Here is a 27,647-nt window from a genome sequence, read left to right on the forward strand (position 1 = left end):
ATACGAGCTTTACGTATTTATCATTTATCGGCATAATAGCAGTAATGTGTTCTTTCATGCCCAATTTTTTTTATTAAAATGCTTCCTCTCCAATTTTAATTATGGTCGAGTTTCATCCATGTTGCCAATTCACAATAATTTACAGTCATTAGCAGCTTGAACATTGTTTTCTCAGCTTCTGCTACAACTTGCACTTTAAATTTAGCAGTATATTTCCTTGCCGATCTTTTATCCATACCGAATACGGGTATAATGTAAAAATATATCAGTCCTATTTTACTTAACTTCATTTGTACCATAGCTAAGGTAAAGTTTTACTACCATACAATGGTTGAAATACAAGCAAAACAGCTGTTGTTATCTGATTCGTTCATAAGCAAAACAACAGTTTCTCGTTCGGTTGTTTATGGTTGTATGCATTTATGCAAGAGTATAACGTTGTTAACAATACTTTTATCATTCTCTTTTACTTTTTTAACTAGAAGATGGGATAAAGTGATGGAAGAAAAGAAGTTGGTTTATTGTAATTTGGTCTCTCTCGCTGCCTGATTGTAGGCTGCTGCCTGCGCCCATGCAAAATCTAAAAATATCTTATAAATATTGTTGTATCAGTATTAATTGCTTACCCAATTGCAAAAATCGAATTATTGTAAGGCGAATTATCGTAATTTGAGCACTACCTGGGTACCTGAGTATTTTAATAGTTTTATCACAAAAAGTGCATTTAGTCCTGAAAATGAGATGACAATACAGTAATTAGTGAACATTTCTGTGAAAAATACTGTGACTGGGCAAATTTTCTGAGAATAATGCTTATATTTGCTCAATAGAGAAATCCGCAAATAAGTGTGTCCGCGAATCGTAAGACCTTGAATACGGGGGGTTTACTGTATTGAATTACGTTCATTAAGAACAATTGAGTCTTTTCAGACACCCTGAAATTTGAGTCTTATTTAGATATACTGATTTTCGTTCAATAATAACCACTGAGTCTTTCAGATACCCTGAAACAGTCTTTTCAGACAAACTGAGTCTTTCAGACACCCTGAAATTGAGTCTTATTCAGGCATATTAATTTCGTTCATTCCAAACAACTGAGTCTTTCCAGATACCCTGAAGTTTGTCTTATTCAGACATACTAATTTCGTTCATTCCGAACAGTTGAGTCTTTCTGACACACTGAAATTTGTCTTATTCAGACATACTAATTTTCGTTCATTCTGAACAACTGAGTCTTTTCAGACACCCTGAAGTTTGTCTTATTCAGACATACTAATTTTTGTTCATTCCGAACAATTGAGTCTTTCAGACACCCTGAAATTTGTCTTATTCAGACATACTAATTTCGTTCATTCCGAACAATTGAGTCTTTTCAGACATCCTGGAATTTAAGTCTTTTCAGACAACTGAGTCTTTTCAGACAACTTGAGTCTATTCAGACCCCCATGAATCTGTTCATTTTGAACAGTATTGAGTCTCATCAGACATAATGAACCTGTTCACTCAAACAGCCCTGAGTCTTTTCAGACATATTGATTTTCTAACAGGTCACGCCCATATAAGCATTATCTCAAGATGTCTACGACATCCAGAGCCCAGCAAAATGAGGACTTCAAGTTCTACATGTCGGCTGGAAAGGACATGGGGCTGTCAGGACGAGCTCTGATGGACTGGGTCCAAGAGAGAGTAGATGATGCCAAGGCAGAAAGAGAGGCAGAAAGACAGGAGAAGGAGAAAGAAAGACAGTTAAAGGAGAAAGAAAGAATAGCCCAGGAGAAATGAGAAGAGGCAGAAAGACAGGAGAAAGAGAAAGAAAGGATAGCCAAGGAGAAACAAAAAGAGGCAGCAAGGCAGGAGAAGGAGAAATAAAGAATAGTCCAAGAGAAACGAAGGAGAAAAAAGGCAGGAGAGGGAGAAAGAAAGAGCTCATCAGCTTGCAATGGCAGTCCACAACAGGTGCAACACACCAACACCCTCTCCTCACTCAACCCTCAGCAGTGTAGGCACCCTCATAAGAAAATGGGACGAAGCCAATCCTGAACCCTGGCTCAACCATATTGAAAAGGTCCTGACGACCTATCAGCCCTCTACTGAAGAAGTGCCACTGATCCTGGGAAAGCACCTTGAAGGGAAGGGTGCCACTGCATTCAATGCTCTCCCCCTGAGGATCAAGGAAATCTTGCCCTCGTCCACCAAGCCATTATAAAAGCTTTTTAAATAACTCCCGACCACTGGAGGAAAAGGTGGAGAAATATGCCCAAGGAATCAGGCCACACCTGGTCTGAGTGGATCTTCAAAAAGACCCAGACCCTAAACCAATGGCTTGAATCTCTCAAAGCCACTAGTGTGGAGGATGTCCTCTAACTCTTCCAGCTCAAGGACTTCTTATTTTATGTCCCACCAGCTCTCGCCACTCATCTATGCGATAAGGAGCCTACGACAATGGTCGAGTGCTGCCATTGCACTGACATGGGATACGCATCATCCCCATCTTAGTTCCCATGGATGAAAATTATATCCCTCCTCGCCTGCCTCAACCAACTCCCAGCAAACTCACAAGAATGGGCACCCCCATAAGAAACCTGTGTATGAGTGCTGTAAGAGAACAGGGCACCCCACTGAACAGTGCCGCTTGAAGGCTGAGAATCAGCCAGTAGACCCCTCTATGTCCTCAAACGGGACAATACCCCAAAGAGTCACACCTGAGTCGTGGACGAAGGGTAAAGGGCCTGCACCCTCCAATGGGACAGTGCCAGGTAAAGATTATAGCTAGATTTATTGCCCAGCTTGCAAAGTGTATGGGCACTCCGCCCAATGGGCAAAATACCCTAATAATAACAAGTCAAGTACACTCGCCCTTGCCTTGGAAGTCACTGACCCAACATCCTTAGGTCCTCCAGCCCAGGGTCCCATTTATGTGGCACTTCCCTGAGGTACGTGCCCTGCCAGCCAGGTCAAGGTATTTGATGATTCTGGCGCAAAAATGTCCCTCATAAGGGAAGACAAAGTTTCCCGTGGAGCTACCATTAACAGATGTAAACTCATCACGACTGAAGGTATCAATCACTTTAAGATGATACTTTCTACAGTCACGTTGAGGGTCACGAGACCTCACAGATCTGAAATCTGTGACCTTGCAGTAGCTTGACACATTCCTGGAGGTTATGACTTCCTCCAGGGACAGGACTTCGAGTCCCTATCTAAGTTACAGCAACCCAGGGGTCAAAATCCCCCAAATCATTCATTAGGCATGAGTAAGCCTCAAACGTCTGCATTCGTTCCACTGCTAGTGGCACCTGAGTGTGATGTGCAGTGGCCCCCTCCATCAAGATCGATTCCAGACCCCATTCCGGTGCCCGGCCCTGCCCCAGTGCCGATGCCAGTGGCAGGGCCCCAAGTAAATCCCCCTCCAGGAGATCCCACACTTGATTCACAATCTCTGCCAGTGTCACCTGGGTGCACTGAGCAGTGCCAAGCGCCTGTCCGTCCTGAACGACGAGCAATTTCGAAATCAAACATCAGTGCCTGACCCTGCCTTAGTGCCAGTGCCAGAGCACATCCCCGATCTCCTTCCCAGAGATCCCAGTACAGGTCCCCTCTCTTCTCCCGGCTTGGCTCCACTACCAATGCCGTTAAGAGAGACGGATCCTTCCGACTACAGCGGAAGGTCGGCCAAAGGTGCAGCCTCGCAACCCGTGTCTGAGCTGGTCACTCTTACCTGCGAGCCTCTCGCCCTGCGCCACCCCCCCACCACAACAACTTCCTCTCTGTTTCAGTCCACCGCAGACGCAACAGTGAGTAAGGATTCTGCCATGTCTCAAATGGCCGATGAACTCAAGGTACTGCGATGGATCATGGTAGAACTTGAAAAGACAGCCCCTGCGTCAGCCGTCAAAGAAGCCGACACAAGTGGCCCTCAAATACTTCCCCAGGCTCGGTTCCAACGATTCCCGACCAAGACAAGCCATCAAGGCAAGAGAGGTCCGTGGAGGAAATACCACAGGCATGGATAATTCCAGGTACCTTGAAGAGAGCCCCGAGCTCTCGTGGCACCCATGCCAAACTGGGACAGTGCCATCCCTTTCCGTACGAAGACTTTGGCACCTGTATCCAGAAGAGGATGTCAGGGTCCTTCACCAATTTATTTTCCTTATAACTCTATCCTTTATTCATTTCCTTTAACATTTCCCTTCCATACTTTTGATTATTACCCATGTATTTTATGCAAGTCCCAATATTACTTTAATCCCCTACGCCAATGCAGAGTGCCATTGACAGACATGCCAACTGTATAGGTCCTATGATTTCCCTTTCATGTTTATCACAGCATGATACATTTAAAATACAATATGCCATCGCCATTAGTTATTATTATATGAGTGCCAACTTGCACAGTGCCATTATCACAGATGTTGGCAAATGATCTTGCTGGAGGAGTCGTGCCCTCTAGCTACCTTAACAATCATTGATTACTTTGAATCTGTCACCTATTCTCTTTGTGAATCTCTGTAATAAATCTTGAGTTTCAGACTCGCAACCTTGTGTTTATAGTGCCCGAATGGCACTAAGCCATTGCTCAAATATCGTGGAAACACCTAACTGAGCCCACGTTTACCTTACTGTAATGCCTCTTCAAGGCAGACTAATTGCATGTGTGCAAAACTCGTAATTGATTATCATTAAGAGTGCATGAAGTATCTCTAGAATTAACCTAGTATTAATTCATTGTTTTAACTACACCATTATGTTGTGAAAATATTCTGATTAATGCTGCATTAACGTAATAGGAATTTAATGATAAGAATATGTCATTTCTAGCAGCAAGTATTTATTCTGCATTAACGTACATATCACAGTGTTGTTTTGCCTCCTGAAATTAATTGCTATGCAGGAGTTCAAGTTAAAGCCTAAGGCACCAAAGGGAAATAAGAGAGAAGTAAAGTAAAGTCTTTAAGTGAGTTTGCTTGCTGGTAATCATTCTCACCCGATCTAGGGTGTGAATGCTAACCTGGTTGGGAAGGTGAAATAGATGGAACCTCCTTCCAAGCAACCTCACCCGCTTTTACATCCGTAACGTAACTGAGAAAGAAATAAAATTCAATTGTTTTAATTACTAGAACTGTGGGTTTCCACTCATCCCTTCATAAACTCTCTCCTTCATTTCCCAAAATGGTTAAGCCCATTAACCCTTCTCTCTGTTCAAATGACTGTCTAATGCCTTGTTTCTAGGTGACCTTCATACGTTCTTGGCAGCATCACACAACAGGCAAAGGAGCAGCCACAAAAAGAGAAAGTTGGTGCCGCCTGCCATGGTAAACCCTCCATGAAGTTGCTGGATGCCATGTGGTTTACTTAGAAAATGTGAAGAAGATTGGCCTTTTGTGCCATCTACCTGGACGCTAAGGCTTAATCTCCGAAGTTATTAATAGGCAATGCAACGGCAATCAAGAGAGAGAAGCTCGCAGAACACCACCGAGGACAGACGTCCTTACCCTTGCCTGACCCTCCAACTCTCCACATGTTCGACCCTGAGGTTCGAACCAGTATACTTTTGTAGCGGCATTTCCCTTAATTCCCTCATCCATCGTCAGCACCCTACTGAGCGAAGACATCGTCATCTTGATGAAGGCCATGTACTGGAATAAGGTTTCTTAGTCAGTCACGATTCCTGTTATTTCTCTGCCTGATTTTAATTTCTTTTCCATTGTGCGATCACCTTCAGTAATTTGTGTTGAAGCATTCAGTGTTAACGTAATTATGCATTTAGTGTTAAACTGAGTTATTTGGCACCATCTGTGCAATCCCTCAGTCCCCTTTGAACGTCTTATTCTTGCAAGTAACTGTGTTGCATATACCGCAGATAGCCCTCGACTATGGAATCACTTGGCTCTATCCCATGTGCGGTACCCCTTGTACCCCCTCTGTGATGTTTCCTGTTATGAAGACATCATTGGAGTATAATATTTATCCTGTGTAGGATTCATTCATTTAGCAGGCCCTTATTATTACCTGCTCAGTAATTTATCATTCTTCTGATCTGTGTTTGTTATGTAAATATAATTAGCTAAGAGAACCCTTGAGTTTAGGTAATCTTCCCTCACATGAAGAAGGGCTTAAGCCACAGATTTTCTCTTGCTTGTTTGTCTACCAAGTTGTCCTAATACTGAGTCAGATGTGTAATAAATACAGTACATTTCTTGATAATATAAAAAAAACTCCCTGCGTACATCCATTGCCACCCAGAATCAAGTAAGCATCCTCGGGACATTCGTAGCAATATATGTATTTATACATTTATATAACTACATATATATACACATATACAGATATATATGTACATATATATAATATACATATATATAATATACATATATATATTTATATATACACAAATACTGTATATATACATATATATATGTATATACACTATATATATACATACACACATAATGTGTGTATATGTATGTATATGTGTATATGTATATATATATAAATATATATATGTATATATACATACACATTCACAAACTTGAGTTGCAAATGTTCAATAGCCAGTTCACTCAACCTCGGGAATAACACTGAAGGGGAATTATAACTGATAAGCAATTGACAGCTGAATGGTGAAATATCGTTACTGTTGTCGTTAGTTCTCCTTGGTGACAAATCGTTTGTCAGTCATAATTCCCCTTTGGTGTTATTCATGAGGTTGAGCAAACTGCACATTAAATGACATTTGTAGGTTAATGTTTCCGAATTTGAAAAAGTAAAAAAAAGTCACAGTGCATGCAACAAACAAATTTATGTTTGTATATATATATATATATATATATATATATATATATATATATATATATATATATATATATATATATATATATATATATATATATATATATATATATATATATTATATATATGAATGAGTTTTTCACATCACTGTGATTCATATACAAGCATTAAGCTGCAAAAGTCCTTTAAGATCCAATTCGTCCTACCTGGGAAATAATATATTTTCATATATGTTACCCGAAGGGGAATTTTTTAGTTGATAATAAGTTCGTCGTCTTGTGGGCTCAAACCACGCAAGACAAGAACTCAGGACCACAGTGACGCACATTAAACCACACGACCATGTGAGGTATAAGTTGATACCAACTCCCACCTACAAATCACTGTCGAACTCAGGTATTTGTAATTAGACTCGATGTCAACCCACCTCTGCCATGTTAACCATGTAGTGTGTTTGTCGCACACAGCCATATTATGAATGAATTTTATCATATCACCGTGATTCATATACAAGCATTAAGCTACAAATGTCCTTTAATATCCAATTCACTCTACCTCGGAAATACTATATTTTCATATGTTACCCGAAGGGGAACTTTGTAGTTGATAATAAGTTTGTCATATTGTGGGCTCGAACCACGCAAGACAAGAACTCAGGACTACAATGACGTGCGTTAAACCACACAGCCATCAAGTGAGGTATAAGGTGATATATATACAGTATATATATAAAAAAGTCAGTGTATGCAACAAAAATTAATGTTAACATATATATATATATATATATATATATATATATATATATATATATATATATATATATATATATATATATATATATATCAATAAGGTTCAGGTTAAGAAAGGAAACTAGCATAATAATCACTGTCGACAAGACGCAATGTTTGCGAGAGAGTGACGCTTACCTGAAGCGCATCTAAAGCACACTTGTTGCGGATGTTGGTGCCTTCTCTGTTGCTGGGATGGAAGAAATCATGCCCTTTGTAACTTCCGATGGCTTGACGACGATAATCTCCTACGTTGAAAACTGCAAAGGAATACAGAACATCAGACAGTATCAATCCAGTCTCATATAGAAATTACAATCTGCTTTATTGCTTATTTAAAAAAATTATACAGTACATTATATCGAATGTTTAACGCACATGATGAACTACTAATCAAGCATTGTGTCCTTGTCAAATATTAAAAATGTAAATACTTAATACATGCTTTAAGATATCATTTGCATTTCACAGAAAATTACAAGTAACTGGTTTGAATGAGACTACAGTATGTTAGTTCTGTATGCTTTTTAGCTGCATTTTCATATTTTCTGCGGTTATCTACATACCTGTCCAACTACCTCAGGTATCAAATTACCATATGTAACTCGGTCATCGTGATTTTTGTTGGATCTTACACCTCATTAACTGATTATTAATTTCCACAGACACCTGTGGGCATCTACGCCGGAAACATATTTCCTATAAATAATCTGTTCCAAAAGAACCAATAAAAAAAAATAAAAATAGTCCAAGCCAGAACTCCAAACGCAATTTACAAACATTCTCACTCCTTGCATCCATAAAATTATATGAGAAAAATTCTAATAATTCATATTTTTGGGAGAAAAAGGCTTCCTCGACAAACAGAAGATGTCTTTGTTTATAAACAAAACCTTCTCCGAAAGTTGTGATATCAAGGTAAGTGTGACATAAACACACTGACAGGTGGGCAGCCGAAAGGGCAAACAAAGATATTTGGGAGGACAAGTAATAAACCCAGGAATTAGTTCGATAACTAAAAATAAGGTTCAACATATAATAATGGACATAAAGACGTTACAGACCAAAATCTCCCTTCACAATCAACCCTGAATAAAAGCCTACCTTTGTCAAAGCTGAAATCCCTTCAACTATGTAGGAGGAATTGGATGGAAAAGTGAGTGCAACAGACAACTAGAAAAAAAAGGGTCAGTGGCAAAATAGCACACTTCCAGACATATAGAAAGACATAATCTCCTTCATATATTTCCATACAAGATGGTTAACCTTTGTACCCTATTTGAATGAATCCCTCCAGTCATGTAGAAGAGGATACAGTAAGTCCTGTGACAGACACACTACCAAAAAAAAAAAAATGCAACTTCAATGAAAAACCTTCAACCATGCACAAAATGAGATAAGTAGGCGAGACAGAAACAATGACGAACAGACTGGCGAACATTCTCCCTTTCAAAACATCTATGTTCCACAGTTTACATTTTTACCATGTCTGAAGTCCTCTCAACTGTGTACGAGTTTAATGATAAGGTAAGTGAGACAGACACACTGGTGGACAGACAGACAGGTTATCTTCCTTCATGTAAAAATATGTTTGATGGTCTACCTTTGTAACAAAATTGAGTGAAATGCCTTCACTTGTGCAGGAAGAATTATGATGTTAAGGTCTGTATGACATGCACACTGATGTACTGACAACACTAGAGAAGGATGGATAAATAATATATTCTATGGGCACCCATGTATAATAGTGAAGTTTGACTGAAATTTTTTAACCCAAGTTGGAGGAGTTGCAATGACAAAGTCGGGTTCCAGACAAACAGATAGACAAACAAAAACAATATTAAATATACAATCTTCCTTCATCCACATCTATGTATGATGGTCTACCAAATCTAACTGGAATCCCTTCCACTTTGTGGGAGCTGTGATGATGAGCTTATTGTAACAGACAAAATAACAGACTGACAAGCGATTAGATAGTGCAGAAAACTTTAAACACATTTCATCCTGAAAAGTTTAGGTGAAGAGCTTGGAAAATGGGTTTGTATGTACAGTAAATCATTTTTTCACATTGGGATTTTGTAGTGACTCCTGTATCCTGATGTTAACACTGCTCTTTAAGGTGCTTTACTCGCGTCATTTCTTCAAAAAACTAATTAAATTATAATTATTTCCCTTTGTCATTTTATAAAAGTCTGACCAGTTTCTTGTCCCTGTCACCAATCATTGATTGAAGACGAAAGATGCTTCTTCTGAAAGCTGTTTTTTCTGAAGCTGAAACATGAAACTGACGTTTCCTGAGCTCGGGACAGAGAGACGGCAGTTCTGTCAGCACCGTAGTACTGCCGGAACCACAGTGCAAACAAACAGTACTCATTGCCACCACCCTTACCGCAACTGGCATTTTAGTGATCATCACTGAGCACACTTCACAATATAATACGTAAATTCACGGCTAGCTCATGTTTTTGTGCACCTGAACTCCAGGATGGATCACTTGTCTTAAGAGCCCCATAGACGATACGACCAGCGGATCAGGTTCCATTCTAACCCCGGTATCTGTGTATGCCCATTGACATTCAGATATACTTCAGTTTGCCGAAACCTGGTAGTGAGGACATGGCCACTCCGCTCCGTGATGACGCTTTAGACCGCGCTCTTGCAACAGAAACTGGAAAGTCCCAGTGAAAAGGGAGAATCTAGATTAAACTATGGTTGCAGAAGAGAAATGAATTATCTCACGAATGTTTATTTAATGAACTGAACTTGTACCCTGGTGACTGGTTTAATTACCCGAGAATGGACGAGCAGACAGACATGGAATTATTATATATGGTGCCCCCTCTTATAGAAATGAAAAACACACTTGTATGAGACAACCAATATCACTGTACAAGAGGTTGCTGGCTACACTTTGCTTCCGCACCACAAGTCATTCCTTGGGGCATATAATCCCATGCAGAGACATGCAAAGCAATTATTCAAGTTAACACGAGTTTACAAAGGTAAAAAGTATATATGCTGCATGCACAGCATCTTGCATAGTCTAGTGGCATAGTCTCGTGTACAGTAGATCTATGATCGTTAAAGCAGAATAAGCCCTTAAACCTACGTTTCTGCAGCCAAGTAAGAGTACAATTTTCAACTCTTTTGTACAGAAAATCTTTAATTTATACAAGGAAAATTTAAATATTATTGAAAATATTATCATAAACTTTTATTTCATGTATGGAAAATAACAATGCAATTTAAACAACAGTATTAATACAAACACACACACACACATATATATATATATATATGTATGTATGTATTTATGTATATATGTGTATATATATATATATATATATATATATATATATATATATATATATATATATATATATATATATATATATATATATATATATATATTGCATCCTTATCCTGTAATTTGTCAACTAATTTATCATATGCCTCATTTAGCCTTCCTTTATCAGAATAATCGTTGCATTTAATTAATTTTCCGCAGACAAAGATATTGCCTATGAAGTTCAATAAACTCCTCTCAGAACTCCTTATCTGCCGCTACGGTCATGTTTCCCTTTCAGTGTCTAGTTGAAACTGAAGTAAATCTTGAGATCACGCCATTGACATGGAGGCTTCGGGCCATCTGAACTAAAACGGAATCCATGAACCTGGCAATGGTAGGTTGCGAGCTGGTCAGAGAAGAAACGGACTCCGCCCACTTCTAGCCGGAGGAGAACACCATAGACAGTGAGGTTTACTTCCAGTTCAGATGACCTGATCAGGCGATTGTATTGTCTATGGGGCCCTTTAGCTATGCTGGGTGTCGCCGAAGCTTTTACCTTCTGTCATCGACTTAGGACTGTTTTATGGACTGTTTCCTTACAGAAGAAGGCGGGTCACAGGGACGTTAAGAAGCGCTCGTCTGGGTCAACCTTTCTGGGGAAATTTCAGTGATCCTTTACTGCTGTCCAATTGCTCTAGACTCATTAAATAATTTTTGCAGAGGCTTATTAATTTAAAGTATTAAGGGATGATCATTTTAAGGCAACCTAATTTTCCCCATTCTTGAAATAGCCTGGCTACTCGTTTATGGTAATATGGTGATTGCTGTGTTACTGGTGATTGCTGTGTTATTGGTGATTATTATAGGTGATGATTCCTAAGGAAATTAGTGATTGTCGCATTTGAATTCTGTCTACGAAAATTTTTTGCATCCTTAACTGTATTTTTTCAGGAGCAAGGAATTGGCATTACAAGTCTTTCTTTGCAGATTTCTGCATTCTTGAGAAACGATGGGAGGGCTGTCAAGGCTGCGCTAATCCTTTTTTATCTTGACTGTATGTGGAACCGGGACAGCATATTAAACCAAAGTGTTTTTTCCGTGGTTTCACTAAACCCCCTATCTAGTATTTTTCAAGAGATAGACAGGCAGATGAGCAATCTTCCCTCGGACAATTTAAGCATAATGGTTTATCTTTGTACCAACTTTGACAGAAATATTGTCTTCAATTGTACAGAAGTAGCTATAATGACAAGGTTGTGAAAAAAACACTGAGGGACGATCTCACTTCATGCACATCTATGCACACTGGTCTACTTTTATGCAGTCTGACTGAAATCCCTTTGACCATGTAGGAGGAAGTGCAATAACCTGTTAGGGGTGACAGACATGTACAGACAACAAACGGGCAGACAAACAATACAGCAGAGCCTGTACATAACTTTAGGTTCTCCTACTTGAAAGAAAAGTATTTTTGCTGAATAAAAAGGGCACAGTTCTAGTTGGAATCCATGTTTTATAGCGAATCGACCTTCAGTTCAACAGCGACATTAGATGAATGATTGACAAGACTAAAATGAGGTATGTCGGGTGCATAATTATGTACCTGATACATCTGATGGTTTATACCTGTCCAGATATCTTCTGGTGACGATGATTTTAATGACCGAAGCTTATGAGACATTCAAGGTGCTCCAAAACAGAGAATCTCAACCTTTTAAAGCAATGCCTCCCCCAGCCCCCTCAACCAATTGAGTTACTACACATTGGGAAGTAGATATAGTAACAACTGCAGTTTGGATAGAACTATGGACTCAAAACCCCAGCTCCAGCTGTAAATCAGAGGACGTCATAATCTGGATGAAAATTTTGTTTAAAAAACTCACAAATATTCATACCACAACAAGGAATCCATACACAATCAGCATCTCCCTTTAATGCTTGTATATGTGATCCCCACGACTGATGCAGGTCTGCCAACTTGTGAATGTTTAGCTCCAGCATTGTCAGAGCAATAGTGACTTTGTCAATAAAGAAATGACACAACTGAACCAAGTAGGCTTTTGGGGTGGTGGGTAAGAACAATTTAATAGTTCTCCAGAGCAGTAGGTAATTCATACACATTATTGGCTGATCCACAGCTTCGGGCATCATCTGCTTTTGAGCCTCGCTTGAGCTATTGTGTCTTATACAAGTCTACGGGGTTTTCTTGTTGGGTGATTTTGATGAGATCTGAGAAGCAAGCTTTCGCTTCATTACATAGCAGCTTCAGATTGTTAACATACACGACTACGTCATCACCATCAAGCAGCTGGCTGGATGTAGCTGCCGAACAATGAAACCAAGTAAACTCCCGTCTCCCTTGGTTCAACCAGAACAGTTTCAGTCATCTGCTGTTTAGCTATCATTTCCCCGAACTTATGATTTTAGGATTATTTATTCTATTCCAAGTGAAAATAATAATAATAATCAAACTGTAGCAATTCAAGTATACAAATCTGGCCTAAAAAAATTTTGTGTGCCACCACGTTGAGAAACCCTGCTCTAAAATATTAATTAAAATAATAATGGTATCAATAATTCTTTTTTGAACACTCACAACATATGAATTTCAGATTCATACAAATACTAAAAAGGGTTACTATCCACAACAAACCACCACTATATACTTACCAAGTAGTCACATGGCAACTCCAACTTCTCTTGTATCAAAAGATATGAGGCTTTAGATTAATGCTCAAATTTGGTAATACAACAATTATAAAATAGAGAAAAAGACTAGCAGTTCAAAAAGGATTTGGTTTAATCATTAGTTCTGATTACTATGAGGAGGTTTATGTTTGGTCAACAAAAGTATCTGAAGCAGAGCATCTATAAATAGGTATGTCGAGCAGTTTGTTGAGTCCGTAGATCCACATTAGACCTCCTGAGCCCGGGGCTGCCTCAAGGCGTGGGTCTGTGCTGGCATAAGCCAGCTTAATCTAAACCACTAAACCCTGAATAGGCACCAACCCAGTTAATCAGACAGAAATTCATCAACCTGTATCCTTTGAATAAATATATAAAAATAAGCAGAACAATCAATCATCTCTGTTAGCTGAGAAGTGTTCAGAGATCCACATCTGCCTTTTACTCCTTCCAATATATTACCAAAACTACCCTCAAGGCAAAGGCTAGTGCTATAATAAGGAAAGGTTAATTAATCTACACCAACTAAATTAGATCTTCCTCTAAACCTCTCATTGCAGAACTTTAACAATCTCTATCTCTCTCTCTCTCTCTCTCTCTCTCTCTCTCTCTCTCTCTCTCTCTCTCTCTCTCTCGCTATTACACCAGTTTTCATTAAAGTTCCATTCCTCACACATCAAGAGAGAATAATATACATTTCAAGTAACTAAAGTTATATCATACAAAATGACGAACTGATCTAATGAAAACCTCACTGAACACCGATTGTCACTGAACGGGAAAATCTGCCACGACTCTAAATATTGTTTTGCAATTTAATATTACGCAATAGGAAATTAATGAGCAACAATATTAATAATAAAAGGAGTTTTCAAGACTGAAAACTTCATTGACTCTTTAGCCTAAAAGTTATGCCTATTCAAAGCTTTGTGTAAGTTGACCTTGCTACCCTGCACTCCTGACCAGTCAATCAAGATGATACGGCATGCCAGAATTGGAAGGGGATCTGCAGTCACTAATGGAGAGTGTGAAATGTTTTCCTTTTTAATTAGCCCTTTTGTAATAGATATAGAGACATCTGCGTTTTTTCTCTCATTAATAAATATATATATATATATATATATATATATATATATATATATATATATATATATATATATATATATATATATATATATATATAACATATATATAATATATATATGGATGTCTTTTCCCGTAATACCACAGTGTAATATGAATATAAAAAAAGGCCCATAAAACACTATTTAAACATTGCAATCATATATTTCAGGCACTTGCTTCTGTGCCCCTGTGAACAGGGGCACAGAAGCAAGTGCCTAAAATATATAGTTGCAATGTTTAAATAGTGTTTTATGGGCCTTTTTTATATTCATATATATATATATATATATATATATATATATATATATATATATATATATATATATATATATATATATATATATATATATATATATATATATATATATATATATATATATATATACATATATACACACACACACACAGTCGTCCTCGCCATATCACGGTTCACTCATCACGGTCTCACTGCATTGCGGATTTTTTATTTTTTAATATATATAAATTTGCATCGCGGATTTTGCTATGTCACAGGATTTTGCAGTATTTATTATTTTTATTTTTGTAAAATAACATTTTCTAGCCTTAAATTTTTATTTTCATGACTAAACACATTTTTTAGAAAAAATTGTTAATTTTCAATTATTAATATTAATGTAAACAGCAAAAAGCTATCAAATGCTAAATTAAAATCCCACAAAATCACAAAACTGCTTACCAATATGCATAAACACCTCAATTCTCTCTCTCTCTCTCTCTCTCTCTCTCTCTCTCTCTCTCTCTCTCTCTCTCTCTCTCTCTCTCTCTCTGTATACAATCTTTTAATGAAAAGCAGCAAAATTTCAATAAAACTTTATTTCACTTACAGAATAAACTATATTGATCTATTATTATTGTAATATATTTATAAAAAAAAAAACATTGTCCCAACATCTGAAACTGTTTTTACCGTAGGCATGTGTTGCCATATTTTTTTCTTTCTGATTTACTGAACTGTGCATCATTACTAGTTTAGTAGTTGACTCTATGATTATCACACATATAACAGTACACATGAAAACATTTTATCACTGTTGATGTTCCATCTCTAATCACCGTAAAAAATATTTACAATCCGAATTTCGTACATAAGCAACTCGAGCTTACTGTATACTCTCTCATCCCCAGCTTGTCAAGTCAAGACTTAGTATCGTCCCAAGCTACTGTGCTGAGACTTTATATCTCTCAGGTTTATAATGTAGTAACGCCAGTTTCTCTCTCTCTCTCTCTCTCTCTCTCTCTCTCTCTCTCTCTCTCTCTCTCTCTCTCTCTCTCTCTCTCAGTGAAATATGAATTACTGTATCATAAACTTTTATGTACAAAATTAAAAATAATAATTCCATTAATGAATTTGTTTCTTTTAGCAACTAAAAAATTATTTTCCTAATTCTTTCGGTAGTAGTGAGCAGCTGATTCTCGGAAGTAAACGTTACAAATGTGGGGCGATCGGTTTTTATATGCATATATTACGATGATAACACATCAAAATAATAATACAGTATACTAAATGGATTCTATACGTGGAATAACATATCAATGTGATTATATTAATAATAGTATTTGAAAATTATGAAATCATTGTAACATTTACTGTACATAGGCCTACACAAGAGAATTTTTATCACTGCTGATGCTCTGTTCCTTGAACTATTATGTAGGTTTAAGAGTATAGAAAGTGTTTAAGTGCATCGGAAGAGTTTATAACAGTGTGTGGAAAGGTTAATAACAGTGTGGGAAAGGTTTATAAGAGTGTGGGGAAGGTTTATAAAGCCTTACAATGTAAACGTATACAGTAAACAATAAAATAAATATTAGGGTGCTACTTCGTAGACTTTTTACTATTGGGGGGGTTTCTAGAACCTAACCCCCGCGATAGACAAGGGATAACTGTATATACAGTATATATATATATAAATAATATATATATATATTACTAAAAGGACCTCATTCAAACTGGATGGTAACTAACGGAGTTTTTTTATTCAGAAAAAGTTACAAGCTTTCTTGGACAAACAGTCCACATTATCAAGTATCCGTACAATGAGCAGACGCATAGTCCAGCTGTATTTATATCTGTGTGCTGGGTACTTTTAATCCTATAATCGCCTAGTTCCTCCTGTGCGACCCCCACCCGCTCGTGATCTTGGTCTTTCTCTGATCCCTTCTTCCAGATGTCCGTTTTCCGGGGGGGGGGGGGGTTTGTAGTAATGGATGCCGTAGAATACGAGAATAAGTTAGAACAACTGCTAAACAGAAATACAGACATGTAATAGCTATAGGAGATAAACTTGGAAGAACAAATGTTCTACAACATAGAATTTTGTTAGACGATGGAGCCAAGCCATTTTTTATTCCTAATTACAGATTACTGATAAGCCAGAGACCCATAGATGGCAATTTGATAGAGGAAATGAAAAGAGATAGAATAGTAATTCCTTCTAAATCTCCATATAATTCACTATTGTTACTTGTTCCAAAGAAAGGTGGTAGTTGGAGACTTGCAATAGATTACAGGAAGTTAAATTCCAACACAGTTCCAGATAGAATGCCGATGCCAGTAATCCAAGATGTGTTAGCTCAATTAGGAGGGGTCAAAGTATTTTCATCCTTAGATTTGCTTAGTGGATATTGGCAAGTACCTCTAGATGAAGAATCGAAACAATTCACAGCCTTCAGCACATATAAAGAACATTTACAGTTTGAAGTAATGCCATTTGGACTAACATCACCCCCATTAACATTTGTCGGATTAATGTTACAAATTCTAGGAGATGTAGAAAATGTTGCAGTATACTTGGACAATGTTATAATTTTTAGCAAAGACTTAGAAAGTCACCTCAGAACATTAGAAATGGTCCTAGAAAGATTAAGAATTGCACGGCTAAAAATAAAATTAAAGAAATGTCAATTCCTGATGAAATCCTTAGAATACTTGGGTCATGTAATTAGTGAAGATGGACTGCGCATGTAGGCAGGTAAAATAAAGGCAATAATTGATTACCCAGCTCCCACTAATTTAAAAGCATTAAGAAGGTTCCTAGGTATGGTAGGTTATTAGAGACCTTTTATAAAGGGTTTTGCTACTATAGCCAAACCTTTGACAGAACTAACAAAGAAGGATATTAATTATGAATGGAAGGATGAACAAGAAACAGCCTTTCAAACACTAAAGAGGAAAATGACCAGGAACCCTGTTTTAGTCCACCCAGATTTTTCCAACGGCTTTTACTTAGCTTGTGATGCCTCAAGTACAGGACTAGGAGCTGTATTGTTACAAAAGGCCAAAACTAGAATGAGGGCAGTATATTATGCTAGTAGAGTTTTAAATCCAGCAGAAAGAAACTAAAGTACCACAGAAAGAGAGTGTTTAGCTATATATTGGGGTCTAAAGAAATTTAGACCATACTTTTAGGTCATAAGGTCAATGTGCTTACTGATCACAAACCCATTTGTGACTTATCTAAAAAGATAGCCTTTACCAACAACATGAAGTTCAATAGATGGTTCATTAGTGTATTAGAATTTGCACCAGAATTCAGATATATTCCAGGGAAATTTAACACCCTGGCAGATTCATTATCCAGACCGCAAGAAGAAACAGAAAAATTTATTACTACAAGTACCATTTGTTTTAGTTGTCAAGTAGTAGATTTAGATCTAGAAAGAGTAAAAATACAACAAGAAAATGATGCAGAAATCAGACAAATAGTAGGACAGTTAATACTAGATGAATCCTTAAACCTGATTTTCAATTAATAAATAGATTGTTGTATAAAAGGCCAACACAGAAGAATGGTTGTTCTCGACTATACATCCCAAAAACACTAATCAGAGAAGTTTTAGAACTAACACACTCATATAAGTTAGCAGGACATCCAGGAATCAAAAAGACAAGCAGAATCATAACCAGAAATTATTTTTGGCCACATTGCAGTGAAGATGCCAAAAACTTTGTACAAAACTGTATAGTTGGTAAGCAACATAAAGGTAACGTAAATCTTAAACTCCACTTAAAAAATATCCATCAGAATTAAATCCATTTCAAGTAGTAACTATGGACTTTTTAGATCCATTTCCAAGGACTATTAGAAGAAATAGACAAATATTAGTCTTCTTAGACTATCTAACTAGATATGTAGAAATCGTACCAGTAAGAAACAGAGATGCAGCCACAGTAGCAGAAGCTCTTAAATCTAGAATTATCACAAGACATTCATGTCCACAAGTTCTTCTTTCTGATAATGCTGCTGAATTTACTAGTGATCTTTCAAAGAAAATATGTGAATTTTATGAAATAAATAAGTGTCAAATAACCGCTTATAAACCAAGTTCTAATGGAGCAGTAGAACAAACTAATCGTAAAATAAAGGATATCCTGAAAACTTTAGTGAGCCCATGGACAGAAGATTGGGACTTAGCAATAGAAGACGTACAGTTCACATTGAATATTACTGTAAATGAGACAATAGGAGAATCCCCACATCATTTGCTATATGGTTATCTGAAAAGAATGCTTAACACATTATTAGACAATGCAACACCACCTAGACATACTTATAACTATGATGACTATGTTGCATGGAAGACCAGACGTACTTACGAGACAATCATGAAAACAAGGGAAAAATTAAAAGAGGTTCATAACACTCATGCCAAATATTATAATAAAAGTACCATTAAACCAGACATTACAGTGGGTACTCAAATTTATGTACAAAATATGTTCTAGAAGGGCCAAATGTAAAGGTTTCTCCCAAGTTCACTGGACCATTTAGAGATGTAGAAGTGTTAAAATTAAACAAATACAGAGTAATTAAGGAAAGTGATCTAAAGGAAAAAGTAGTTCACTGGAATCATATAAAAGTAGTAAAAAACAGATCCATGGCCCACTGAAGACAAAGATGACATAAAACATGGAAATGCTGTAATGTTGTAAACAAAAGATATATAAGACATGAGAATGCTGTAGATAATGTTGTAAACAAAAGATATAATCTACGAAACAGAGTTAAATATGTATATATGTGTATGTATTAGTATTAGACTGAAAGTGTCCTAAATAAAATGTATGTAGTGAAAATACCATAAATGTAATGTATGTAGTGAAACCTATATATATAAAGAAAATCTGATAAAAGTCTATTCTTACAGATGCAAAAGTGCGGCTCATCATTACAATAGTCCTACTTGGACTCATCTCTTCAGAGGTGGAGATAAGAAAGGGATCATTGTTGAAAAGACATGGAAATGTCAGAATGATTAAAGACTAAGGAATCATTAACCCTTAAACGCCGAGCCTCTTTTTACAAAAACGTCTCCCGTATGCCGGCGGCGTTCGGGAGCTAGCGCCGAAGCGGAAAAAGTTTTTTCAAAAATCACAGCACGCTTAGTTTTTAAGATTAAGAGTTCATTTTGGCTCCTTTTTTTCTCATTGCCTGAAGTTTAGTATGCAACCATCAGAAATGAAAAAAATATCATTATCATATATAAATATTGGAATATATGACAGCGAAAAAAAAACTCATATATAATTGTATACAAATCGCGCTGTAAGCAAAACGGTCAAAGGTAATGAGTTACTTTTTTTTAGTTGTATTGTACACTAAATTGCGATGATTTTGGTATATAACAGATTGTAAAACGATTAAAGCAACACACAGAAAATATTATCACAAAATGATGCATGAATTCGTAACGCGCGGACGTAAAAAAATGTTTTTTTCAAAAATTCACCATAAATCGAAATATTGTGCTAGAGACTTTCCAATTGTTTCAAAATGAAGGAAATTGATTGAATATTACTAGACTAAGTTTTTTAGCTTACAATTGCATATTTTGACCATTTCGATCGAGTTAAAGTTGACCGAAGGTTGATTTTTTTCTATTTATCGTTATTTATATGAACATATTTCAAAAATTTTGTCAGTTATCGTGATTTAAATTAAAATATTTCAAAACTGTTAAGAGCTAAAAGAATTATTTATTTTTTGTTGTATTCTACATGAAATTGCGCACATTTTGATGTATAACACTTTATGTAACGAATAATATAAAACGGCGAAAAAATTACAACAAGGTGACTCAAGAAATGCTAGGATTTTCAGCGGAGTTCGCGCGCGCGGATGGAAGGAAAAAGTTTTTTTTCAAAAATTCACCATAAATCGAAATATTGTGCCAGAGACTTTCCGTTTGTTGCAAAATGAAGGTAAAGGATTAATTGTTACTAGAATGTAAGAATTTTGGCTTACGATTGCGTTTTTCGAGCATTTCGGTCGAGTCAAAGTTGACCGAATGTTAAAATTTTGTCAGTTATCGTGATTTAAATGAAAATATTTCAAAACTGTTAAAAGCTAAAAGAATTATTTATTTTTTATTGTATTCTCCATGATATTGCACACATTTTGATGTATAACACTTTATATAACGAATAATATAAAACGGCGAAAAAATTACGACAAGGTGACTCAAGAAATGCTAGGATTTTCAGCGGAGTTCGCGCGCGCGGAGCGACAGAAAAAGTTTTTTTCAAAAATTCACCATAAATCGAAATATTGTGCTAGAGACTTTCCGTTTGTTGCAGAATAAAGGGAAATGATTGATTGTTACTAGACTGTAAGAATTTTGGCCTACGATTGCGTTTTTCGAGCATTTCGGTCGAGTCAAAGTTGACCGAATGTTAAAATTTTGTCAGTTATCGTGATTTAAATGAAAATATTTCAAAACTGTTAAGAGCTAAAAGAATTATTTATTTTTTGTTGTATTCTAAATGAAATTGCGCACATTTGGATGTATAACACTTTATGTAACGAATAATATAAAACGGCGAAAAAATTACGACAATGTGACTCAAGAAATGCTAGGATTTTCAGCGGAGTTCGCGCGCGCGGAGCGAAGGAAAAAGTTTTTCTCAAAAATTCACCATAAATCGAAATATTGTGCTGGAGACTTTCCGTTTGTTGCAGAATAAAGGTAAATGATTGGTTGTTACTAGAATGTAAGAATTTTGGCTAACGATTGCGTTTTTCGAGCATTTCGGTCGAGTCAAAGTTGACCGAATGTTAAAATTTTGTCAGTTATCGTGATTTAAATGAAAATATTTCAAAACTGTTCAGAGCTAAAAGAATGATTTATTTTTTGCGGTATTCTACATGAAATTGCGCACATTTTGATGTATAATACTTTATGTAACGAATAATATAAAACGGCGCGAAAATTACGACAAGGTGACTCAAGAAATGCTGATATTTTCAGTGGATTTCCCGCGCGCGGAGGGAAGGAAAAAGTTTTTTTCAAAAATTCACCATAAATCGAAATATTGTGCTAGAGACTTTCCGTTTGTTGCAAAATGAAGGTAAATGATTGAATATCACCAGAATATTAGATTTCTTGCTTACCCAAAAAGACCCAAATAAATAAATATATATATATATATATATATATATATATATATATATATATATATATATATATATATATATATATATATATATATATATATATATATATATATATATATATATATATATATATATATATATACACATATATAATATATTGTTTTTTTACTTTGGTACGAATACATAACTAAAAGGAATGCTTGTGAAAAACTTTTTTTTTTGCATTAAACGAAATAATATACAAAACACCAATAAATACAGATATATAAAAACTTGTAATAAATATAAAACTAAAAATAAATTCAATGCAGAATACTCGCTCGTAATCCTGACTCTTCGTTCTGTTCTTGTTTTCTCCCTCCTCCATTGAAGAGTCTTGCATTTTTTCCTCTCGACATGATGAGGCACAGGCGGAGGAGGGAGGCGACGCGCCCTTACTGCGGATGGGCCGCACTTCGGCAGCCCGCTGCGCCCTCCGGTGTCGCTCGGGTAGGCGCACTCCAATATATGACCGCAGTGTGGTACTTGCGGTCACACTCCCCGAACCTGCAAAGTGCTACCTTGCAGGTGCGACAGACATACCGGGTCTCTCTTCTTCTGCCATTCATATGGCACACCCGGCACCGTTTCTGTTTACGCCCTTCTAGGAGCTCCAGTGTGTGATCTCCTGCCTGCAGCCGACACACAGGGTCGACTACCCGACGGGACATTGGAATGTGAGGGAGGGCGGCAGCATCATCAAGGGCAGCAGCATCATCAAGGACGGCTGCATCATCAACGGCGGCGGCATCATCAAGGGCGGCGGCATCATCAAGGGCAGCGGCATCATCAAGGGCGGCGGCATCATCAAGGACGGCGGCATCATCAACGGCGGCGGCATCATCAAGGGCGGCGGCAGCAGGGGCGGCGGCGGCAGCAGGGGCGGTGGCGGCAGGAGCAGGAAGACCGAGGTTGGCCCTCCTAGCGACATCTGCCCTTTCCTCTCGGGGCAGAGCTGGAGCTCGGGGCAGGGGTGTTGGAAGGCCACTCCTCTGGATTAAAGTTTATGAGGGCATTCCCAGCCACCTCAAGAAACTGGATGTGGGACAACCTCCGAACGTCAGAATTGTACCCACAGTAAAGGATGTAGGCATTCTGGAGGGCCAACTGAAGGAGGTATTTGACGAGCTTCTGTGTCCACCTCCTGGTTCTCCTGGCGAAGGGATAATACTGGGTGAGTTGATCAAAGAGATCAACTCCTCCCATGTGCCTGTTGTAGTGTCCGATGACAGTAGGGCGTTGGACAAGAAACTCCTCATCACGTAACTCGGCCCTGCCGGCGTGTCTTCTTCCGCTGAATGATCTGTTCTTGGATGGGCTCATGACTCGTCGTAATCATGGGCACGCAGTCGGACCCCTTCCAACAGATGACGAAGGCATCTCCTTCCGCCGCCACTCTGTCTCTCCTCTTGCCAGATGTTGCGGCTGGCTAGCAAACCTCTTGAGGACATTCATGGCCCCACGCACCAACGAAGGGTACCACTGGCGTGCACACCTGCTTCATACAGTTCCTGGGCCAGGGATACAGAGTTATAATAATTATCCATAAACAGGTGGTATCCTGGTTGCGGAAACGATCCACAAGACCGAAGACAGTGTCACGCAGCGTGAGAAGACCCCAGAATACACCAAGAAGTCCACGAGCGTATCCAGTGTTGGATTCTGTAATAAAAAATAACTTTACATCATATTTCTTTGGCTTCTTGGGGTTGTACACTTTTATACTTAGACACCCTTTGTATGGCATCATCCCCTCATCCAAAGAAAGGTTCTTGGAAGGAACCACGAGAAACTGGCACCGTTCACGAATGTACTCCAACACTGGGCGGACTAAGATGAGGCGGTCAGGGTTATTCCGGGGTACAGCCCTTCGGTTGAAGGCATTGAAATACCTGTCCATCGCCAGGAAACTATCACGGGCATAATGCCGGGCACATTGGGCGTGCCAAAAAATTCCGCCTCCAATATTGCCTGACGTCGGCAGCAGGCATCATTCCAAAAAAAATGTGGAGCCCCAAAAAATGCGCCAGGTCCGTGAGGTTGCAGCCCCACCAGCGATACGACAACGTCGTCTGCAGTTCCTCACGGCAGTACCGAGTGTAATCTGCCGTCTCTGCAACGAGGTATTCCAGCAATTCCCGCGTCAGGAAGAGCTCAATGAACCCCAGTGTAGTGAGAGGCACAGGGACGGTCAGTCCAGGTGCTGCCGTGAATGGGTGCATGTTAGGTGGGGTGGGGTCCTCCAACCACCCCTCATCACTTTCGGACGAACGGCCTTCACCCAAGCTGCCGCGACGTTGCGACCTTCTACGGGCCTGTGCTCACGCACGCGCACGTGCACGGGCACGACTTCACACTCCCACCCTCCCAGTTGGCCCATCTCCCTCACTTTCACCATCACTTTCTGTCTCGTCCCCACCAGCCACAATCGGGGCCTCCTCCTCCTCCTCAGACTCTCCCTCATACGCACTGAAACCACTAAATTCAAGCTCACTTTCCTCCTGTGGCTCCCGTACGTGCATTGGGGGCAAGTACTCGTCATCACTAACATCAGGCGTGATGTCCTCATCACTGGATGACCAACTGCCATCGAAATGAGGACTTCCCACCTGCTCTCGATCGAGCTCCAACAAGTACTCGTCAATGTCCTTTTGTTGGAGGCCTCCCAAATGCTTACGGATGCCCCTCAGGACACCCCGGTGCTTCCTAGGGGTCGTAAAAGGCACGGGATGTGGTCCTTGGTCCCCCTTCGGTCACGTGGCGCACAACACGGCATTGAGAAGCTGGGTCATCTTGGGTGCTTGGTCCCTCTCCAGCATCCCAGTCTAAAACTCGTCTCACACGCTCACTACCGACAGGCAATATGCGCCTTTCACGGTCCTGACGACGTTGGGACATCTCTGCAAACGTCCTGTTGCCTCACAAACACGCAAACACTCGCCAAAGTTCTGCAAAACACGGATGCGTCAAAAAATCGCTCTCCGACGATGCGCGCCGCTGATGCTCTCTGGTGCGAGAAGGAAGAAAGATCGGCGCATGCGGCGTCTGGGTGACGCTTTATAAACAAAACAACAGCGTGATCCGTGAACTCCCAGCATCCCTCAAGGCGGCGTGATTTAAAACCTTTCATAAACTAGGCCTATAATTATTTTTTCCGCAAATATTTAAAAAAACCATTTTTAGTCGACGTACCATACGTCCACTTGGCACCCAACAGACAATTTTAGTCGACGCATGGTACGTCCAGTAGGCGTTTAAGGGTTAATATTGACATAGCAACAGTGTTAAATACAGGCAGTCCACGGTTTATGACAGGGGTTCCATTTTTATGTTGTGTCGTATACTGAAAACGTCGTAAACCAAAAAATCGTCGAAAACCGTCAAAAATCATAAGAAAACCTTACTTTTAATGCTTTGGGTGCATTGAAAACGATGTAAACTGCATTTTTATTGAGTTTTTCATAAAAAAAACCCAAATTATGATTATTCTGCCGTTTTGGAGCCATACTTCTTCCGTCGGATCGGTGTATGACGCGTCATAACCCCGGAACATGCGTCGTAAACCGGGAAATAATTTCTGATGAATATATTGGAAAAGCGTCGTAACCTCGGAACATCATAAGCCGGACCCGTCATAAACCGGGGACTGCCTGTAGTGAGAAAACATTAAATGCAATTCAAAGGGACATTAAATCAATCCTGCAGAAGGGTGATAATAACAGTGTTAATTACTCGTTAGAAAAACTAAATACAGAAATAAAAAAACAGTGAAAACGAGATCAAAGAGATCCCTCTTACACTTCATTGGAACTGCTCTGAACATATTATTTGGAGTTGCTACCGAAGCAAATGTAGAAAAGGAAAAAGAAAGAATAGACAGACTAGAAAAGTGGGCTGCAACAAGAGGAACAGTGATAAATAAAGTAATAGCATCTCACAATCAAAATGCAGAACAAATAGAAAAACTGAAAAATCTTGCAAACCAGGTAAACAAAGACATAACAAAAGAACTGAATAAATTGGAAAACATACAATTTTTAAATACATTTGCTCTAGAAAGTGAAGTGATATTACAGGAACATAAAAATACATTAAATGTCATTTTGCTTGTTATAAAGGTATTTTGAGCCCAACACTAATCACGCCTAAACAATCAGAAGAAATGATTAGGTTTTGCATCATGGAAAAACACTTTCAGCCACTTGTGGAAGATGTATTCATGTACTATAATTTGATAAGTGCCAAAGTGCTTTATGATAAAATTACTTTAGTTGTACCTTTCAATTCTAGGATCACAAGCACATTAGTCAATGTGTACCCATTTCCTATGATCATTAATGATAAAGCAGTCATTCAAAAGGGAACAATTAGGCATTTTGCATTAGAAGAACACACACTATTATTGTCATTCTTTACAGACAAACAATTTGATGAATGTATTCTGTTAAAAGAATGAAGAATACTGTATGTGTAATTTCGATAACTTGTATAATAGTACTAATGCTCATCCCTGTATTCAAGAAATTGTGTTAAACCAAAACAAGAAAAAGATGTATGTACCACAAATTACAATAGAACGTTTGAAGCATTTATAATTGATCAAGAAATCTTTGTATTTTCACTAAATACTGTTGTAGCTAAAATTAAATGTCACAACATTACCACACAAATAAGGTTTAAAAATGTTAAATCTTTTACAACATCGTGTCAGTTAGTGATAGCAAACCAATAATCTTATGAACCTCATCTTTTCATAACATATAACTTAACAAACATGTGCCATATAAGGATTACTCATATAAAATATAAGTTGTCTCAGTTAGAATTAAAGAAGCTTGAGAATTTGAACTATGTTGATGAATATTTCTACTATAAAGAAACTGTCTCCCCAATTTTATCATTAGTAAATCTGGTGGTAATACTGATTGCTGTTGTTTTGTTTATCATAACAGTGCAAAATCTAGTTATCAGAAAAATACAAGTGATATTGACAGAACTCAATAGGAACAATAATTGATCATATGTATATTATCCATATGTAGTATATCAGGTCCACAATAATATTCAATGGTGAATTCTTGTTGATTTTATAAAAAGTTACAAAAGCTTTGAACCCTGTCCTGGGGTCGTCTTCAGTTTAGCTGAAGACGACCCATTTTGTAGGGTTCTCAAAGCTTTTTGTTTTATAAAATCAACAAGACCATTAATTCTTGTTGATTTTATAAAAGTTACAAAAGCTTTGAAGACCCTGTCCTGGGGTCGTCTTCAGTTAGACTGAAGGCGACCCCAGGACAGGGTTCGAAAGCTTTTGTAACTTTTTTATAAAATCAACAAGAATTCACCATTGAATATTATTGTGAACCTGATATACAGCATATCCCGTTCTCGATCTAGAGGAGAAAGACCTATCCATATTCTTATGCTGTGGTTTTCATAATGCAGTAATCTTCCCCTTGCCATTGTGTGTATGTATGTATTGTTGTATGCTGTATGGTTTTATATTCAGATGCACAA

General features: G+C 38.0%; 1 protein-coding gene across 8 annotated transcripts in view; it reads right to left on the reverse strand.

The window, feature by feature from the left end:
• Window positions 1-27,647, reverse strand: part of LOC136850270 (6-phosphofructo-2-kinase/fructose-2,6-bisphosphatase 1-like) — a 302,586-nt gene that overhangs the window by 146,397 nt on the left and 128,542 nt on the right. For all 8 annotated transcript variants that reach the window (XM_067123949.1, XM_067123952.1, XM_067123950.1 and 5 more), the window contains exon 3: window positions 7,716-7,837. In XM_067123949.1, the coding sequence (XP_066980050.1) occupies window positions 7,716-7,837 (122 nt within the window). The remainder of the gene's footprint in view (window positions 1-7,715; window positions 7,838-27,647) is intronic.

Source organism: Macrobrachium rosenbergii, chromosome 21 (assembly GCF_040412425.1).
Source record: "Macrobrachium rosenbergii isolate ZJJX-2024 chromosome 21, ASM4041242v1, whole genome shotgun sequence".
In the NCBI taxonomy this organism is placed as follows: domain Eukaryota; kingdom Metazoa; phylum Arthropoda; class Malacostraca; order Decapoda; family Palaemonidae; genus Macrobrachium; species Macrobrachium rosenbergii.